The sequence below is a fragment of the Cryptomeria japonica genome, chromosome 7, assembly GCF_030272615.1.
Source record: "Cryptomeria japonica chromosome 7, Sugi_1.0, whole genome shotgun sequence".
Taxonomy (NCBI): domain Eukaryota; kingdom Viridiplantae; phylum Streptophyta; class Pinopsida; order Cupressales; family Cupressaceae; genus Cryptomeria; species Cryptomeria japonica.
Genome location: NC_081411.1, coordinates 504,127,688 through 504,146,504, shown reverse-complemented (window position 1 = coordinate 504,146,504; position 18,817 = coordinate 504,127,688). Strand labels below are relative to the sequence as shown.

General features: G+C 37.9%; 2 protein-coding genes across 2 annotated transcripts in view; one reads left to right on the top strand and one right to left on the bottom strand.

Moving 5' to 3' along the window:
• LOC131060163 (1-phosphatidylinositol-3-phosphate 5-kinase FAB1A) overlaps positions 1-18,817 on the bottom strand; it is a 106,518-nt gene that overhangs the window by 19,321 nt on the left and 68,380 nt on the right. The gene's annotated exons all lie outside the window — the stretch shown is intronic.
• LOC131060164 (uncharacterized) lies at positions 10,678-13,084 on the top strand. The gene is made up of 5 exons (XM_057993294.2): positions 10,678-11,449; positions 11,569-11,801; positions 11,902-12,054; positions 12,151-12,547; positions 12,661-13,084. The coding sequence occupies exons 1-4, from the start codon at positions 10,686-10,688 to the stop codon at positions 12,156-12,158; spliced, it is 1,158 nt and encodes a 385-aa protein (XP_057849277.2). The 5' UTR covers positions 10,678-10,685; the 3' UTR covers positions 12,159-12,547; positions 12,661-13,084.

Genomic DNA, 18,817 nt, shown 5'->3' with positions numbered 1-18,817 from the left:
AAGTGTTGAAGTAAACTTGTAAAGTCACATATTGATGTTGGCTAATATAAACTGAGATTAATTGCTGGGTTTTTTCACCTCCAAGAGGGAGGTTTTCCCAGGGTACTCTTGTGTTCTGTGTGTTCATTGTGTTATTTCTGATTATTGCTATCAATCTGATCTAAAATTAACATGGTATCAGAGTCAAGTTCCTTGTATAAGGCCTGATAGCTTGAAGGAAGAACCTGTACTTCTTCTTGTGCAGATTAGGGCTGAAGAAGTCTACGGTGAATCAGAAAGTTCAACAGCAATGTCTGCTTGACAAATTGAAGGCATCGATGGGACAATAGCAAGAATAAGATTTCAGGTGTTCTCATTCCTCTATTCTCAATTGTAGGGTCCACTTGGTTTGGAGATTTGCATCTGATTGCCTTATTGTTATCGGTGTCTTATCTAGTGCACAAGGTTCTCTTGCTTGTTAACTACTTCATCTGAGGGTGCTTTCATATGTCGGTTTGTGCACTTGTTTTTCAGATCTTAGTATTCCTTTTATTCCTTTAAGGGTTGCATAACTATCTTCCTAGGGTTTGTAACAATCACCCTAGTTCGAGCTTTGTTCTTGTGTTAAGAATTTGTTCTAATCCAGTTTGAATTATTGAAGTTAGTATTTGGTTATGCCCTACTCTCTATTTTGAGTATGTTTATCTCTCAACCTATTTGATGTGGTTTGCTATGAATATGTAATGATCTGAATTGATGCATTGATCTAAATACATCCTTGGCACTTAAGATTTCAGCATGTGTATTCAGATATAAAACTAGGAGCATTATGATGGATATAACAGCAAGCACAAATAGGAAGATTGAAAGCTGAATAAAATTATAGGAGATTCAGAAACATGGAACCTTAGTTGAAAACATATAGTGTCCTCTAATCATTGGTGTGGTAGGCATGTAAAGGTAAGATGTCTTAGTCATCCTATTTAGTATCTATGCCCAATGATGACCCTTCTATCTTCTTCTGATGATACTTGCTGCATAGTTTAGATGCATCATATTGTTACATCTCACTTGTGCCCTAGTTGATTTTGTGCAGTATTTACGTCCTGATACATGTTAACCCTAGTGCATTTTGATATACTCATATGATGTATAATGTGCCTAGTTTTATGCTTTAAATGATGGATTTGTTCAGATGATTATACATATGTGAATAATGATAATTATGTTTTCTATGCAAATTTGATGTACTTTGATTTAGTAAATTGGTGAATTTCAGTTAGCAATATGATATCATGTTTCACTTTTATCATGATTTATTAATTGTCAGAACTAGACAAGATTGGATCTAACCGATTTCCGTGGGCCAAGTGTGTGCAGGAGACCGTCGTCCTCCACAAAAGGAGGGGAAGTATCATCAGGTCAGGAGGTGAAAGGATGGAAGAACTCAATGCTGTTTGGAAACCCTAGCCTAAGCCAGGTAAACCTAGGTTGATCTTGTCGAACCTTGTTAGCCAGTGCGTTAGGTAACCTGGTAGGTCAGTGCATAGAATCTAAGGTTTGTCGCTTCTAGAAATAATTATTAATTATTAATATTAATAAATTATTTCGTTAATTATTAATTTATTAATTAGGTTGATTGGACTAATGTTACTTTTATTATATAAATATATATATTTATGTATATGTATATATGCGTAACTTATATATCCTATACGAGTACCTGGGTACGGTAGCACGTATACCTGATCGTATACGTACTACCGCAGTTAGGTATTCGTAGGGAGTATAGGTCGCATATATATAAATATAAATAAATATGTATTATTAAATTTAATTATATTTGCCTGGCAAGTTTTATTTTAATTAAATAAATTATTATTTTTGCCAACTTTAATTGGCAACTCAATAGTTAAGTAAAGGTTATGAGAGGGGGAGATATGAAATTAACCTCTCCTATAGTTGCTAGTTAATTGGCTTGGAATATTTTAATCATGCCCAGAGGGAAATAAGTTTTTAATAAATCCTTTTTCATCGCTCCACCTTACCTTGTGATTTTATCGGGCATGAAGGAGGTATTAATAAAAAAATATAAAGGAGATTAAAAGGATTTATTTCTCAACCTTGATATAATTTATAGAGCATATTGGGAGGGAAAAAGCACCAAATATATATTTTATTATGCATTCATTTCTTTGGAAAAAGGATGGAAAGATATTTTTCATGGGAAGCTTCTGCTGGAAGCGAGAAATGCGGAAGGCGTGAATGGAGCACAGGATTAACGTGACTCCTTGGGCGGTTTAAGATTTCCGCCTGGTATTAGGGCGAACAAATGAAGAGTCACGTGAAAGTCTATACTTAAACCATTTTTTGGAAGAGAAAAGGAGGGCGTTTTGTTTTATCTTTGTTCTGCTTGGGGACAGCAAAGAAAGAGGGTTTTGCTCTGCAATTTCGTGACTTGTCTGCTCAGCCATTACCAAGTTTCAAGGGCTTCGAGTGTGAAGTGCATTAGAGTGCAACTTCTGACAGATTTTGCTTCTTTCAGGTCATGTGGTCCGGTTACCTACTGATTCGACTATTTCCTTTTCCGTCTTTCATTCGATTTCTGGAAAATAGAGGAAAGAAAGTAAATGCAGTTTATTCTTTAGTATGTTATGAAATATCTGAACTATTTTCCCTTTTGTAATGCGAATTCTGAAAATATACTATAATGGGAAGAGATAAATCCTTATGCTGTCTTAAAGAAAAATCTATAGATATTATATCTTCTTATTTCTGTATTAAACCAGATTTACTTTCTGTTCTTGGTAAAATTTAGGATGGTTATGAAGTTATGAACTGGTTCTCATACCTGCACAATTATGGAATATATATATATATATATTATATATACTCATAAATATATATATGTATACATGGGTATGTGTGTATATATATATATATATATTTATGTGTATAGATATAACTTTGGAATGTATATGTTATGAAAGGTCAGGAAAATTATTATAGTGCAGAAAGGCTCCATTCGGTCAAACTTAAACCAGAAAACCATAAAGTTTATAAACAGCAAGGTCACACTGTTATCAGACCAACATGATTAAGGTCTGCTTGTATGAATGAATATATAAATGTATTATGTCTATAAATACAGGTATATCTAAGTAATGATGTACAGGCTTGGAAGTTATGTTTACTCACACCATTCAGCTAACTGAAATCTGAAATCATAAGAACATAACCAGTATTGAGGTGCAGAAAGGCTCCACTTGGTCAAACTTAAACCAGAAAACCATAAAGTTTATAATCAACAGGTCTATGTTATAGATATATTATACACCCTTACGCGAGTACATATATCTCTAAATTAAATATAATTGTGTATAGTCAACTGCAGGTCTATGTGTTAGATTTACATGTATTCCTCAGCTGAACTATGGACTGAAATAAATCTTATCCTCAGAATCTTTGCCTTCATGAAATTTATGTCATTGTGATACAAAGGTTAGGGCTATTGTGAAGTCTATCCTAAATAAAAATAAGTTGTAAACCTTAGACATCGTGATTACTCACTGTGCATGTGAAGGGCGGGTCCACGTGCACGTAAGTACAAGTACTTGGGCATATACCGACAAGTATGTACCAGTGAAGTTATAACTGGTAATATTTGACGTATATGCAAAGGTAATTGTACTCACGTGTCCATGTACGCATATCTTAGCATGCACGGGTAGACATGTTCCAGCATAGCAATGTAGACTTGTACCAAGCTAGGGGTTCAGTTGAAACCTGTTGAAAACATAGTAGTTGTGCGAGGTAGAAATGGTTGTTAACACTTGAAATACCTATATTATAACTGTTGAACGCTAAACCCAAGATGGTCCTCAGAATTACTTTCGAGTTCAGCTGAACTCCTTAACCCCGACTTTTGCCGAGAAGGGTGAGATCATTGATAGCGCGTAAATTCATGCTTACAGTGTAAAACCTTGGCCAAGGTGGTGCTGCGTAACGCATGCACTAGTTTGATCTTTAGCACCAGATACACCCTTAGTCAGAGCATCATACTAGTAGGGAGTTACCCTTAGTGTATGACCGACTAAGTGTGTAGGTCCTAACACCAAGTCTCCGATGGCATTGAGTTCTCGTATTCCTTTACCTCCCTGCAAAGGGTCAGGCCAGTCCAAAAGGATATGGCACGGAGGACTAGATAGTTCGTGGTTGGGCAGAAAAGCGTCCTAATGATACTTTCCCTCCCCACCGGTATCATGACAGAGTTTGAAGTTCAGAATTTAGCATCAGTTGAAAAGTACTCTCTAAACCCTATCTCTCTTTCATTTCATGCAAGTTAATTAGTTCTTAATATTGCATGTATGCTTAATTTTAAGTTCAATGTACTTAATCTCAGTTATCGTTATTCATGTTCCTGTTTTGAATTTTAAATTAAAAAAAATATATCCATCTTACTATGCTTATGTTAACAGCTATTCTTTTGCAACGGTTAGATTATTTGAATTTAAATTTCTTTCAAAATTTTCAGCATGTTACACATATTCTATCTAAATCTTGAAATGCTTAATAGTCTTGCTGATGTGTCTCCTAACATCATACGGACTGTAGTCTCTGTTCTATGATAAGGTTGGCATGTAGGATTGGGACTGTGTAACACTTGGTTCTCTTCAGCTCTTCATAAAAGGCTCTCATGTTCCTTGTTATACATTTATTATAACCTTGCTCTGCTCTTCTTGTGTAGAGGATTGCCTTTAGCTCTAATACATTTTCTGTCATGGCTTTCACTATCCTCACATAATATTCATTGTGATATTATCTCTTCAATTTGGGCATACTACCTATTACATTCTTGAAGTAAGTATTCTCTTGATGATGAAACCTAAGATGAATGAGGTATCTAACTTATTGAAGTTGTCTTTTGATCATACGCTTGTGCTCAACTACAATGTGTATCCTTTTGAGTGGTTGATACTCATATCTGATTTTACGTATTGGCTGGAAAAAAAATTTGTCTTATATACCTGCTTGTGAATTTTGTAAAATGTTAGATTGTCAAAGTTTTTTGAAGTCATACACTTGCCTTAGTTTTCTGATGTGATCAAGCACTGCTAACTCTCTGTTATTCAACTATGGAAAACAATTTTACATTTAAAGAATGTTGTGTAGCTTTACACTATGATTGAAGTTGATCATAGACTGACAATATCCTTTTGAGCAATCTTGGCATATGTTGTCAATGGTGGAAGTCTAGTCAATAAAGAGATATTTAATCATGTTGATGCTTCTCTTCAAGATATTCTTGAATTACCATGCCTTCAAGCTTAAGAGGAAGCTTGGTTTCTTCACTTGAAGGTATGCGATGATCATAATGATTGTGCTATGGGTCCATTTCGTAGAAGTGAAGTAAGGAAAAGATTGGCATTTCTTATCTTTGATTTATGGTAACTTATGTTGGCTGCCTTCCTTGATTGATTCTTATATTATGCAATCTTCATGAGACTTGGTTACCACAATTTTACATTAAGAATCAAGAGGGAGTTCCATATGAAAGTTTTTTTTGAAAAAATATGAAGCTAGATGTGTAGCTCATAGTTAAAAAGAAACATTTGCTCTTGCTGCTATATATACTAATATTAGAACCATTATAGCTAATGCTGCACGCTGGAAGTTGGATATAAAACTGTTTTCTTAATGTTATCTATATTGAATAACTAGAAGGTTATGAGAATCAAAATAGAGAATCTCATTAAAGAAAAACTCTTTACGGCCTCAAGCAAGCTTCTTGAGCTTGGTATGAGACGATTGACAAGTATTTGATTAGTTTAGGATCTTACAAGAATGATGATGATTCTAACCTTTACTTTAAAAGTTTTCAATGGTGAATTGCTAATTCTGTTTCTTATATATATGTGGATGATTTATTTCTAACTGTTGGAGATAGTCTCATCATTAGATGTAAGAAAGAATTAGCCACTGAATTTGGAATGAAGGATCTAGGCCTAATGAATGACTATCTAGGACTAGAAGTATGGCAAAGATCTTATCCTTAGTCAAGAAAATATGCCATTGATATGATGGATTGTAAACCTATGTCTACTCCTATAGAAATTGAGTTTATCTGCAACTAACTCTGATTTTGCAGATCCATCGGAGTACAGTTGATTGGATCCTCAATGCATCTAGTTAACACTAGACATAATATTTGTTATGCAGTGAGTGCCCTTCAGGCAGTTCATAAACAAACCTAAGCATGTTCATCTTGTTGCAACCAAGGATATCCTGAGATATTTGCGAGAAACAGTTGGCTACGGGCTGAAGTATCGAATCAACACTGTCATCACCCTAGAAGGCTACTCAGATTCTGATTGGGCAAGAAGTGTTAGAACACTTCAAGTATTTGCTTCAACTTGAGTTCTTCTCTAATCTCTTGGGTCAACAAGAATCAGTCCTGAGTTGCATTGAGCACTGCTGACGCTGAGTACATTGTGAAGCGGTGTGGCTTCACAAAGCTTCTTGCTAGGTTGTTTGGGCAACCTTGGGAACCCTCAGTCATTAATTGTACCAATCAGAATTGTATTGAGATGTTTGTTAATCCTGTGTTTCATGACAGGCCAAAACATGTGAAAACTCATTATCACTATATTCATGATATGGTACAGAAAGGTGTCATTCAGCTGAATATGTCAACACCGATGAGCAGATTGCAGTTGTTCTCACCAAGCCTTGTGTTCGAGTGAAGTTTGTGTGCTTCAGAAAGAGACTTGGAAATTGTGGAGAACACGGCCTTGGCTGAGAGGGAGTCTCAGTCCTAGTGATGCATTAAGTTGCATCTTCCACCCTCTGCAGGCAATGCAAGGTGACATTAGATCCTTCTCTAGGAGAAGGTTGAGGTGAAAGACATCCTCCACCCTCTGCGGGCAATGCAAGGTGGAACCATCCTCCGCGAAAAGCAAGGTGGCGGGTCATTCTTCTCAGTAGAGAAGTTTTGAGGTGTAAGACCTCTTTTCACCCTCTGCGGGCAATGCAAGGTGGATCCATCCTCTGCGGGCAATGCAAGATGGATATTATGAAAGAAGTTCATGATGTGTATTTATATATTTGTGTGTATTCATTTCTTGCAAGTGTGCATAATAAAGTTTTTGGATCCATCCCTTGTGGGCAATGCAAGATGGATATCATGGAAAGGTCCATGATGATTTGTTATTTGGCTAGAATCTTCCCTAGCTAAGAGGGAGTGTTGAAATAATAGCTAGTTTGGATCAAATATAAGTATTACTTGTATTGGGCTGGACCCAAACGCATTATGTAACTTGTAACCATTAAGGATGTTGATATGTGTATGTAACTTGCAAATATAAAAATTGGGCGTGACCCATAATGTAACTTGTGGGTGACTAATTGGCCTATCGGCCTTAACCACATTAAATGTGCAAAATTAAATATAGCTTGTAATTTGGTTTGGCCCTATAATGGGCGATGTAACTTGTGGATAGGGCTAACCCTATATTAAATATTGTAACTTGTAAATGCAATGGGGCTGACCCTATATTGGGCACCAAGTTTAGGTCATCATATTATTATTAATTGATTATCCTTGTGACCCGACCTAGGATGAATTAGGTGGCTGAGATCACATATATATACAAGGTTCATTCATTCATCATTACACACAATGGAAGACATCGAATTACATCCTTGATCAGTAGCGAAATTATCTAGTCAGCGAATATAACTACAAGGACAGCAAACTAATTCTGGAGCAGCGATTATCATTCATGGTTAGCGAATTGACTTCTTGATCAGCAAATGGTCCTATGATCAGCAGCAGCAAATCATGGTCCTATAATAGCAGTAGCAAATCATCTTCAGTCAAGTATATTGCAGATAAGTTCATCATACTGCTGTGTATATGTTGATGTTCATATTGCTTCAAGTGTTGAAGTAAACTTGTAAAGTCACATATTGATTGTTGCCTAATATAAAATGAGATTAATTGCTGGGTTTTTTCACCTCCAAGAGGGAGGTTTTCCTAGGGTACTCTTGTCTTCTGTGTGTTCAAAATGAAAACCTGTGACTTTAACCAATTAAGCTACCTTGAACTAATAAAACAAAGTTAAAATACTTTTTTCATGGTGATGATATGATAGCATCATATATAAACAATTATTACACCGTATTGTACCAAACAAGATATATTTTTATTAATAGTTGTCGACATGGAGATATTTAACACAAAGATGTGACTAGTTTGTGATTGTAAAACATTTTATTTTATATTTTGAACTTCAAAAAAAATGAGGAAGATTTTGGTTGAATAAACTACTAATGAGGAAAGAGATGAAACGGAGCTCTTTAAGGCTAACTATCATCCTAACAAGGAACAAAAGGACTATGTCTAACAAAGGGCACAAGGTGCACCTTGGAAGTTCCTAGAAAAGCATTGGGCAAACTAACTTTTAGATATTACATAAGCCCTTCTCATTGGCAAAAATTGTTAAGCTTCATGATATTAGTACAAATATGCATTTATTATGTATTTCTCGTGTATTTATTATACCTTAGGCTAAGCTTACTTGGGTAGGCGTTCACTTGGGTAGAGTTTTTCTTATTGGGAATGTGAAGTTGTCACCCTCTTCCATAGGAATGTTAAGCTTCATGATATTAGTACAAATCCTTCCTTGGTAGTTACACTTCTTGTAGGGTGAGTTGTCATCCTCCAACCCTTGTAATATTTTCCTATACATGCACCCATTCTACTTGTATTTGTATATCCTCATTGAATGGATAGTCATTGTATTGTGTATTCACATTTCTTTGTTGTTATAAGCAAATAGATCATTTGGATTAGTTCTTTTCATTTTGGTCTTTGGTAGATTGCTTAGGCAAATCTTACATAGTATCAAAGCCATAATACTCTTATGCTAGTTCTTGTCCATATATTTAGAGATCATTGGGGTTTGAGGTGATTTATTTGTAGGTTATTTTTGGTGAATTGTGGAGCAACTTTGAGCTCACCATTCAAAGAATTTGTAATAGTTTTGGGTTTTATTTCACCCAAATTGAATGATTGAATGATTTTAGTGACGTCCACAAGACTGGTCAGTCTATGGGACCAAGAAGTCACAGCCTAAACTATCTTCATATTCCTTTCAATGTTAGATCTCCCGCTAATGTATCTTGACTAGAAAGCTAGCAGTCTGGTTGATCTTATCCTCGTCAAATAAACTATGCATGTTGTTGGTCTTCAAGATGATCTTATATCGAGCACGAATATCATCATACGATGTGCACTCAATGAGAAAGTTCCATTCTATCTCAATTGCACCCATCCTGCAAAACAAGCAAGTTCTCTCTTCCCATACCTCTTTGAGCCTTTTCCACCTACCCATATCACAATTGAGATGATGCGAACCTGTCCTCAATTGTGCCACTAACAACCTTCCCTTCCCTTTAATAACTGCCTCTAAATATGCTTTCTCTTCATGTTCCCAAGTTGGGTTAAACTCTTTGATGTAATACGACTTTTTATGTCCAATGCGGGTAGTCCACGTGGTAGTTTGAAACTTTTCTATGACAAACTTTTTTATTTCCTCATTGGTATTAGGACATTCGTGCAGCTTGATGTTCCACTTGTTCAACCACTTTTTGTTTTGTTTCATCCAAGTTTTCTTCCTATGATTAAGACCCTCTTCCATCACAATTTTGGGCCACCGTAGGTTATCCATGTTTTCAACCTTTTTTAGATAACTTATTAATCGGGATATTGCTGACGCCTCCAACGGAAAAGTACCTGCTTCCGCTAAAAGGATTTCATATGGAACTGATGTTTTAACTTTGAGATTGCTTGTGATTAGGTGTTTTTGAATTCTCTCTAAATGTCTCCACCCATAGTTTGACATGTTGCCTCTCCAAACTTCGCAACCATGGAGAACAACCGACGTGACCAAAAAACCAAAAAGAGTTTTCTTGGTTCTCCAATCCACAATTCAGCTTTTTTACACCTATTTTGGAGTAGATATGCCGCTTTCCATCCCCCTTGTATCCTTTTTGCTCTACAAGTCTCCCAACCAGAGAAACGAATATCGCCTGGACTCGCCTGGACTCGGCGAGTCCGAGTGCGAGTCACCCTCGCCAAGTCCTGGGGACTCGGACTCGGACTCTGCCGAGTCCAGGAGCCAGACTCGCCAGACTCGCCGAGTTTGGCGAGTTTGGCCCAAACTCGCCAAACTCGGTGAGTCCCGTGCCTGGGACTCGGCCGGCGGCGAAGTCAATGAAAAGTTAAAAAAAAAACAATTTTAAATGGTTTTTTTGACTTGTTTTTTTTGTGTTATTTTTGTTTTATACCTAAAAGTGACTTTCATTTCATTCATTTGCAAAAATAGGAGTAAAGTGAGATAAAAAGAATAACAAGGGTGCATTGAAGAAAAACCAGCAAGGAAGATTTCTTCAATTTCTTCAATTTTTTTCAAGAGTTCTAAGAGGTAACATTGTTTTTTTGAGATTTTTTTGTTTCTTATATGCAAAAATTCATTTTTCTATTCTTTTTTTTTTGAAAGTTTTACATTTTATTCCAAAATCTTTTCTATGTTACTATGTAGGCCCAGGGTTTGTAATTTTATTTTTTTTAAAGTAGGGTTTGACAAACCCTACAATTTAAAAAAAAAAAAATTGCAAACCCTACTTTAGCTTTTTTGAAAAAAATGTTCAATGAGAATGAAATTATGAATGCACAACACAGAATGAATGTCTTAATTTATTTTTGCATTTGTAATGTTTTATTGCAGCAACCTTCACATTCTTATTTGCCTCAAGTTTCACAAAACAATCATACAATGTCCTCTTCTAGACCTCCCATTAGAAAGGACCCTGCTTGGAAATATCATGAGGATTTTCCAGGGCAAAGAAAAGGGCAAACAAAGTGTATATTTTGCAAAACAATATTCCATGGAGGCATATATAGATTGAAATACCATATTGCTGGTGTGCGTGGGCATGATGCCGACCCATGCACAAAAGCAGTCACTGAGGCCGTACGTGATTGCTATGTAATGGTTGAAGAAATTGAAAGGAAAAGGAAAGAAAAAGAGGATCTCACAGTCATTGGGAGACATGCACCTTTAGGAACAGGGACACAATTAGGTTGTGTTGGAGGGCCTTCTTCCTTACCTTCATATCGTCCCACTCATTTTGCTACTACTCATGCTTCCGGTTCTGCTTCTATAAGTGCCAGTGCCAGTGCCTCTGCCCCTTCTCATGTTCCTAGCACTGGCAGTGGTAGTGGGAGTGTTAGCATTGGACCTAGGATTCGTAAATCTAGGTTGGATACCTCTTTTGCACCTCGCACTACTCCTGGGTCCCAACAGTCACTTGAGAGCATGGGTTGGAACAAGGAGGTCCATGATGCTGCTAAAATGGTAGTTGGCAGATTTTGGATCTATGGCAGTATTCCATTCTTCACAGCCAGGTAAATGTTTTATGTTTGATTGTTTTAATTTTTATAATTTGATTGTTCGTATTAATTTTTGTTGTATATAGTTCATTATACATAGTACATACTTATCTCATTAAAATTATTTGTGACAGGTCACCTTATTGGCAAGAAATGGTTGATGCCCTTACCATTTGTGGGGCGGGGTTCAAAGCCCCTTCTGAGTTTGATTTGAGGGGACCCATTTTGACTGAATTGGTGAATGATGTGAAGAAAGAATTGGGTGATCAACGCCAAATATGGAGCACTAAAGGTTGCACCATCATGACTGATGGTTGGACAGACAGGAGAAATAGAACTCTCCTTAATTTTCTTGTTTCTTCCGCAGGTGATTGATTAATTTTAGTTTCATTTAGGCATTAATTTTTTATTTTTCATTTAATGATTTATTGAATGATCATTGATCTTGCTTTATTTTTTTATTTCAGGGGGCACCGTTTTCATCAAGTCTATTGATGCCTCCGCCCATTGCAAGAATGCCACCTACCTATGTGAGCAGATAGAGGAGGTGATTAATGAGGTGGGTGAAGAGAACGTGGTACAGGTGGTGACTGACAATGCACCAAATTATGTTGCTGCAGGTAAACTTTTGATTACAAACTAATTTTGTTTGCAAATTAATTTCTATTTTGTAACCTCATTAATTACAATGCAACAAATTATGTTGTTGCAAGCAGACTATTGATGGAGAGGCGCCCATCTATAGTTTGGACTCCATGTGCCGCCCATTGCATTGACCTCATGTTAGAGGATATTGGAAAACTTCCATGGGTCAAGACATGTGTAGAAAAGGCAAGAAATGTGTGCAAATTTGTATATAATCATTCATGGGTGTTGGCTCTTATGAGACAATACACAGAGCATAAGGAGTTAGCTCGTCCAGGAATCACAAGATTTGCCACAAACTTCATCACATTGCAGTCCATGCTTCGTTGTAAGATGGCCTTGAGACGTATGATTGTTGGTGAGGAGTGGTCTTCCTCATCCTATGCTGCCACCCCAGCAGGGAAAGATATGGCAGACTGCATTTTTGATGAGCGAGGCTTTTGGAGCCCTTGTGATGAGATAGTGAAGGTAATTTTTTTATAAATTCTACAATTTTTATTTAACTTTTTGTTTTATAACTTATTCATCATATTCTCTTATTTGCTCATGTTTTAAATTACACAATATTTTCAATTTTACAGTTTGTTAAGCCCTTGGTGGTTTTGTTGCGAGTTGCGGATGGAGAAAAGCCCGCAATGGGCTACATATATGAGGGCATGGATAGGGCGAAAGAGGGCATCAAATCTATCTATGCAGGAGATGAGAGCAAGTATGGTCCCATTTGGCAGATCATTGATAAGAGATGGCATCATCAGCTTCATAGGCCCATCCATGCAGCAGCCTATTATTTGAATCCGGCATTCCATTTTAGCCCTACTTTCAAGGCTGATGCGGAGGTCCTTGATGGGCTATACTCAGTCATGGAGAAGATGGCACCTGTTGGTTGTACTCAGACAGATCTTATGCGAGAGCTACAGTTGTTCTCAAATGCACAAGGGGAGACCTTTTCTCGTCCTATCGCCAAAGAAAGTAGGACAACTATGATGCCACGTAAAAATAAATTGTAAGGCTTAATTTTAGTTTTATTGTATATTGTTAAATGAGTTTATGAGAGACTGATTTTATTTATTTTTCTCATTTCAAACTCAGATAATTGGTGGAGCTTTTTTGGCCCAACGACACCAAATCTTCAGAAGTTGGCCATTCGCATCTTGAGCCAACCATGCAGTGCATCTGGTTGTGAGCGCAATTGGAGTATGTTTGAGCACATACACTCCAAGAGGCGCAATAGATTATCCGTGGAGAAGATGAATGATCTTATCTTTGTTCACTACAACCTCCGCCTGAGAATGAGAAAGAATGCATTAGCTGACATCTCTCCTATCATTCTAGATGAGGTTGATCCTGAGGCAGAGTGGGCCATTGAGATAGATCCTGTGGCTGTCTTTAGTGATGATGACACTGATTGGATCGACCAGGTAGATATAGAGGCTGAGGCTGTAGCCATGGCAGAGGAGGAGCAGAGAGCACGAGCAGAGAGAGGAGATTCAGAGGTAGATAGTGATAGTGACACAGATGGTGACAGTGACACAGATGTTCCTGATGTTGGTGAGCATGGCGTGGTGTCACAAGGAGCGGCTATGGCTGCCCAATCATCTATGACCTACCTTAGATGCCTTCGTAGGGGGTCGGGGCCTTCATCGGAGCCGACGTCGGGGCCGGAGGGTGCAGACTCCTCTGCGCCATAGGCTTGTAGATGTATTTACCTTTGTTATTTGTATGGAACATTTGATGATGATCATATGATGACATGGATTTTTTATTCCATGAGTTTTGTAATATTGTATACATTTGACAATATTTATATATCTATGTTTGTTATTTCCTTCAGCTACAATTTGCGTTTATGCTTATGTGATAGATCATAGATGTATACTTGTGTATGTATTATGTAATGAAATGAGCCAAGTTTGATGATGTTATTGTGTCTTATTCAATAAAGGGTGCATGAAACAAGTTTTAAATCTTAAAAAATCTCTAAATTTTTTGAGTTTTTCACTTTCCCGAGTCCAGCCGAGTCTGGAGCCGAGTCTGATGCTGAGTCCCGAGTCCGAGTCCGATTTGGCCTTGCCGAGTCCGAGCCGAGTCCGAGTCCCGTTTCTTTGCTCCCAACTAAGCTTGTAGTGGAAGTCAATCCCAAGATATTTGTATTCTTTCACAATTTCAAACGGGCTGCCATCAAAAAGGAAGGTAATTTGTTTTTCTTTCCTCTTTAAAGAGAAGATCATGATCTTGGTTTTGGCAATGTTCACATGCATCCCTACCTCTTGACAAAAGTGCTCTAGGGCCTATTGTGACCTTTTCACACATCACCCCATTGCAAATGGGGACCCTCCCTTTTTCCTGCTTTCTAGGGTTTTTGTTAGAGCCTTGTGACTTTCCTACATCAGTATTGCCAAGTTTGTCAGTTTTCAATGGTCTGAATTTTGAAAGTCATGAGTCAGTTTGTGCAAACCAAGTCAAAACAGAGTCTAGACACCATAGTACCTAGAAAAGCTAAAGGACGAAGATCGCAATTGATTTGAGCTAATTTGGACAGCTTTCTATTTTTAGAAAGTTTTGCTTTTTGCTTTTTCCTATTTTTTAGGAAGTTTCGTTTTTGGCATTTTAAGCACGATCCCTGAAATGGCTATTTTTAGAAAGTTTTTCCTATTTTTTAGGTGTTGGTTGAAAATTTTGTACACTTGGGGAAATATACAAAATTGTGGTTTCAACCACAACACGCGAGTAAAAACTCTCCTAATTAAGGGAAGGCTCCCCCTATCTAACTACAACTTGGAAAATAAAATGGGATGGAACAGCAATCTTTCTTCTTTTTCAAGAAAGACAATATCCTTTTCTCTTCACAGAAAAGGATAGCGATTGAATAACAGCAGTAACCACTTTCAAGTGAAATAAGAGAAAGGAAATGAAATTTCCTGAAAGCGCAAAGACTTCCGTCACTTCCTTCGGGACGGGACAACAATATCAAGCTCAAAGACTTGACTATTGGAAGTCCTATCTACCCTTTGCTATACTAAATTTTACAACGAATAAAAGATAACAGCTCAAAGACTGAAATAATCTATTCTTTTAACACAAAGACAAGAACTAATGCAAGCTCAAAGACTTGCTGCTATTTCTTATCAAACAATAATTTTTTTCAAGAATGGACGCAAGCTCAAAGACTTGCTGCTCCTTCAAGAGAGTTTCCTATTTTAATTAATCTTCTCTACTTGTAGCTCAAAGACTTCAAATCAGATTGGACTAAGCTCCTTTGGAAACACTTTGCATAGAATAAATAAAAAGAATCAAACTCAAACTTGTAGCTCAAAGACTCAAAACTTGAGTAATCCTTCTTTATTATTCTTCAAAACCTTCAATTAACATACATAAGCTCAAAGACTTCTTGCTGTAAATTTGGCAGAGTTTTTGCTTGCTTTCCCAAAAAGATATATTTATAATGGACCTCTCAAGTATTTATAGAAGAGGAGCCTTGAGAAAAAGGTGGGAGGATCCTAACTAACTTGAGAGATTCTCTCAACCACCAAGACTCATTCAATAAATAACTGAGACTTCTTTAACTAACTAAGAGTTACTCTAACTAACTAAGACTTATTCCAACTACAGTCCTAATCGGACACAACTTGTAGTTGCCTTACATGTAATTACAAAAGTGCAAGTAATGTGTAACTTGCATTTTACAAAAGTTACTTTTACATGTAACTTGTCAAAACAAAATTACAACTAAAGATTACAAAAGAGGGAAAATTCAACTAAGTGTTGAAAAACACTTAAGTTGCATTTTGTGAAGACACGAATCCTTGAAATTTCCAGATGCTCGCTTGTAGTTCCTCGGGATTCGGTTCATGGGTGTTCTTAGCAACAACCATAGTCTTCACAATAGTGTCATGACAGCGGAGGAGCACGGAATTGTCTTTATCCAGGATAGACTGGATCTCATGCAAAAAGGTTTGGTGTTTCATCAATGTTTGAATTGAAGTTGCCGAGAATTGTTCGCTCCTCCATTCATTATGAATCCTCATCTGTAAATCAACAAGAACTTCTTCTTCTAGAATCAGCTCTCCATCTTGACTTACTATATTGCAAGAGGCCCTTTCACAATGTAAGACAATACCTCAATAGACTTCATCCCGGAATCTCCTTGCATCACTGATCTCCTCAATGAGGGATTTAAGAACAAGGGTCTTGTTTTCCATGAGTTCTTCAAATTCCAAGTACATGACCTTGGAAGAGATGATGGCGTGCTCCTGCAAAATACTCAGCTGTTATTGGGACATGGTACGCCAGATTGCTAGACTTTTTTCAACACTTTCCAGATTCTTTTTGAAAGTGTCAGAAGTCTGATCCAGTTTCTCCTCAATGGTTTCCAACTTAGACATTATTTGAAAAATGTCTTTTACCACTTGTACACTTGATCATGAAGCTGATCAACCCAGGAATCCAGTGCTTGTACTTTCTGAGCAGCCCTTTCCACTCCACGAATCGATTCTTGGGAACCAGAAGAACCTATAGAGTTACTCCCTTCAGCAGCAGGTTTTGTGATTTTATGAATGGCTGCCATGAGTTGTCGGTTTTCTTCTTCTAGCTTGTCTTTCTTTGCAAGAAGATCGTCACACCTTTGCACTAGTGAAGCAACAGAAAACTGAGCATTATGTTTAATGACCTCATGTGTTTGCTTGCCCAATTCTACCCTTGTAACCTTATAATCAGCAGCTGACATTTCATCAAGTGGTTTATCTGCAATAGGTTCCACAATTTCAGCTACTTTCATCTTGTTGCTATCAACAGTTACCCTAGAGATAGTCTTTGCCTTCTTAGCAACTTTGGATCTGGACTGTTTGAGTTGCTAGTAGTCAAAGGCATCAGGTGAGATCTCTTGCTTCTTCCTTTTCGGGGTGAAAGAGCTAAGCCATGGAGGCAAAGTCATCAACTCACTTCCAGTAGCAGCCGTAGGCAAAGGAGAAGCAGTTTCTGTTCGAATTACCGTGCTCACCCTGGGAGGAATATCTGTTTGAATAGCGACCACAGTTTGCTCAGTTACCAATGGACATGAAGATTGCCTCATGAATTCTTCAAAACCAGAAGTGGAAGTATCAATTTTTGATAACTGAATGCAAGTGGGTTATCTTCAGGAACTTTCAACACACTTTCTCGTTGTCGATCAGGAGAAGGCTCGTATGCTGAAATGGGAACTGCATTCTGAGGAGACTCATCTATGAGCAAATCAGGAGGAGAAAGAGGTGTCTCAATGGAAACTGGAGGAATGACCTCGTGAGGCGAGTCTGAAACTGGAGACTTAGGTGCATCGTCAGATTGTTGCCCCTCTTCTGGATTATCCAAATCGATCACCCGAACATGGAACCGTGATTTCTCCTTCCCACGAGTAGTCGTCTCCTCAGGAGGAAGCACGACTAACTTGTAACTTGATCCTTGTGCCTAAAGATGAAGCACCCTCCTTGTTATCAATCTGAATCTCAGACTTCCGTCCAAGAGGCCCTGTAGAATCATCTTCTTTACCAACCTTGATTTTGATAAGTCTAACAGCATTACTTTTCAGCCATGCATTAGTGTTGGCCAAGATAGACTGAAATCTGTCAAGGATGGAGACGCACTCCTTGTGTGACCATTGGATCAAAGGAAGTGGAGCTTCCTCAACCCTTCGTGAAGTGTATTCAGGATCAAGTATATGCCCGTCATCGATCATCCCTTGTGGGATATCCGCCAAGTTCAAGTCAACAATTTGCTCAACAGTGAGCCTGCAGTAATCCATCTTCAGAACTTCGGCTTCCGTGCGGAGATCTACCCAGATGTCTTCAATGCGATGAACATGCACAAAGGATTTCTTGATCTTCTCCTTCATACCTCTATAATCAAAATCAGCTCTAGGTTTGAACCACTTAAGCTTGATTTCCTGCAATTCAACCTTCAACCTCCATGGCCTTAGCCTTCACAGATGTGACAAGGGAGTATCGATCAATTTTCAATGGGTTTGTGCTAGAGATCCCCATTCCAACCTTGTGTCTAGCAGACTGAAAAGTATGAACAGCCATGATCTGTCTTCCCAACTCCATAAGAATTATCTTATCGGTTGGGTATCTTGGAAGCATGTATGGCTGACCATCATAGCATCCAATCCTCATATAGGTGAAGGTGGGAAATTGCAAGAACAAACACCCATACTCAGACACCTTGACCCATGCCTCATCTGATACTATTTTGTTTCTGAGATCCACGTCAAACTGACACATGAAATATCTGAAGAATGCATCTTGGACTCTTCTGAAATGCAGTCTGCTGGGTTTCAATGGCAACTGGTCATAATATTCCCAAACTGGTATAAGCGAGCGATCACCCTTGGTAGAAAGACCTGGAAAGTGTCTAAGTGACGCTGCTAAATATACCAAATAAGAATTCATGAAGAAGGTCATAGTGGTAGGAACTGCTGCAAGTTGTTCGCACAAAGCATCGCTGATGATTTCACCCCATGAAATGTGATGCGACTGCCGTATGAACATAATGAATTGATACATCCATGGCTCAAAGACATTGGAGTGCTCAAGGCCCAACATCCTGCTGAGAAGAGTGATGGTGTCTCCTATCTCCCACTTGAAATCACAACGGTACAACTTTGCCCATCTTGAGAAGGAAAGATGTGGCTCTTTGATGCAGAGGCTAGAGGATATAGTTGAAATCTTGTAAACTAAAGTGGAATATGGACCCAAACCCCAACACTCC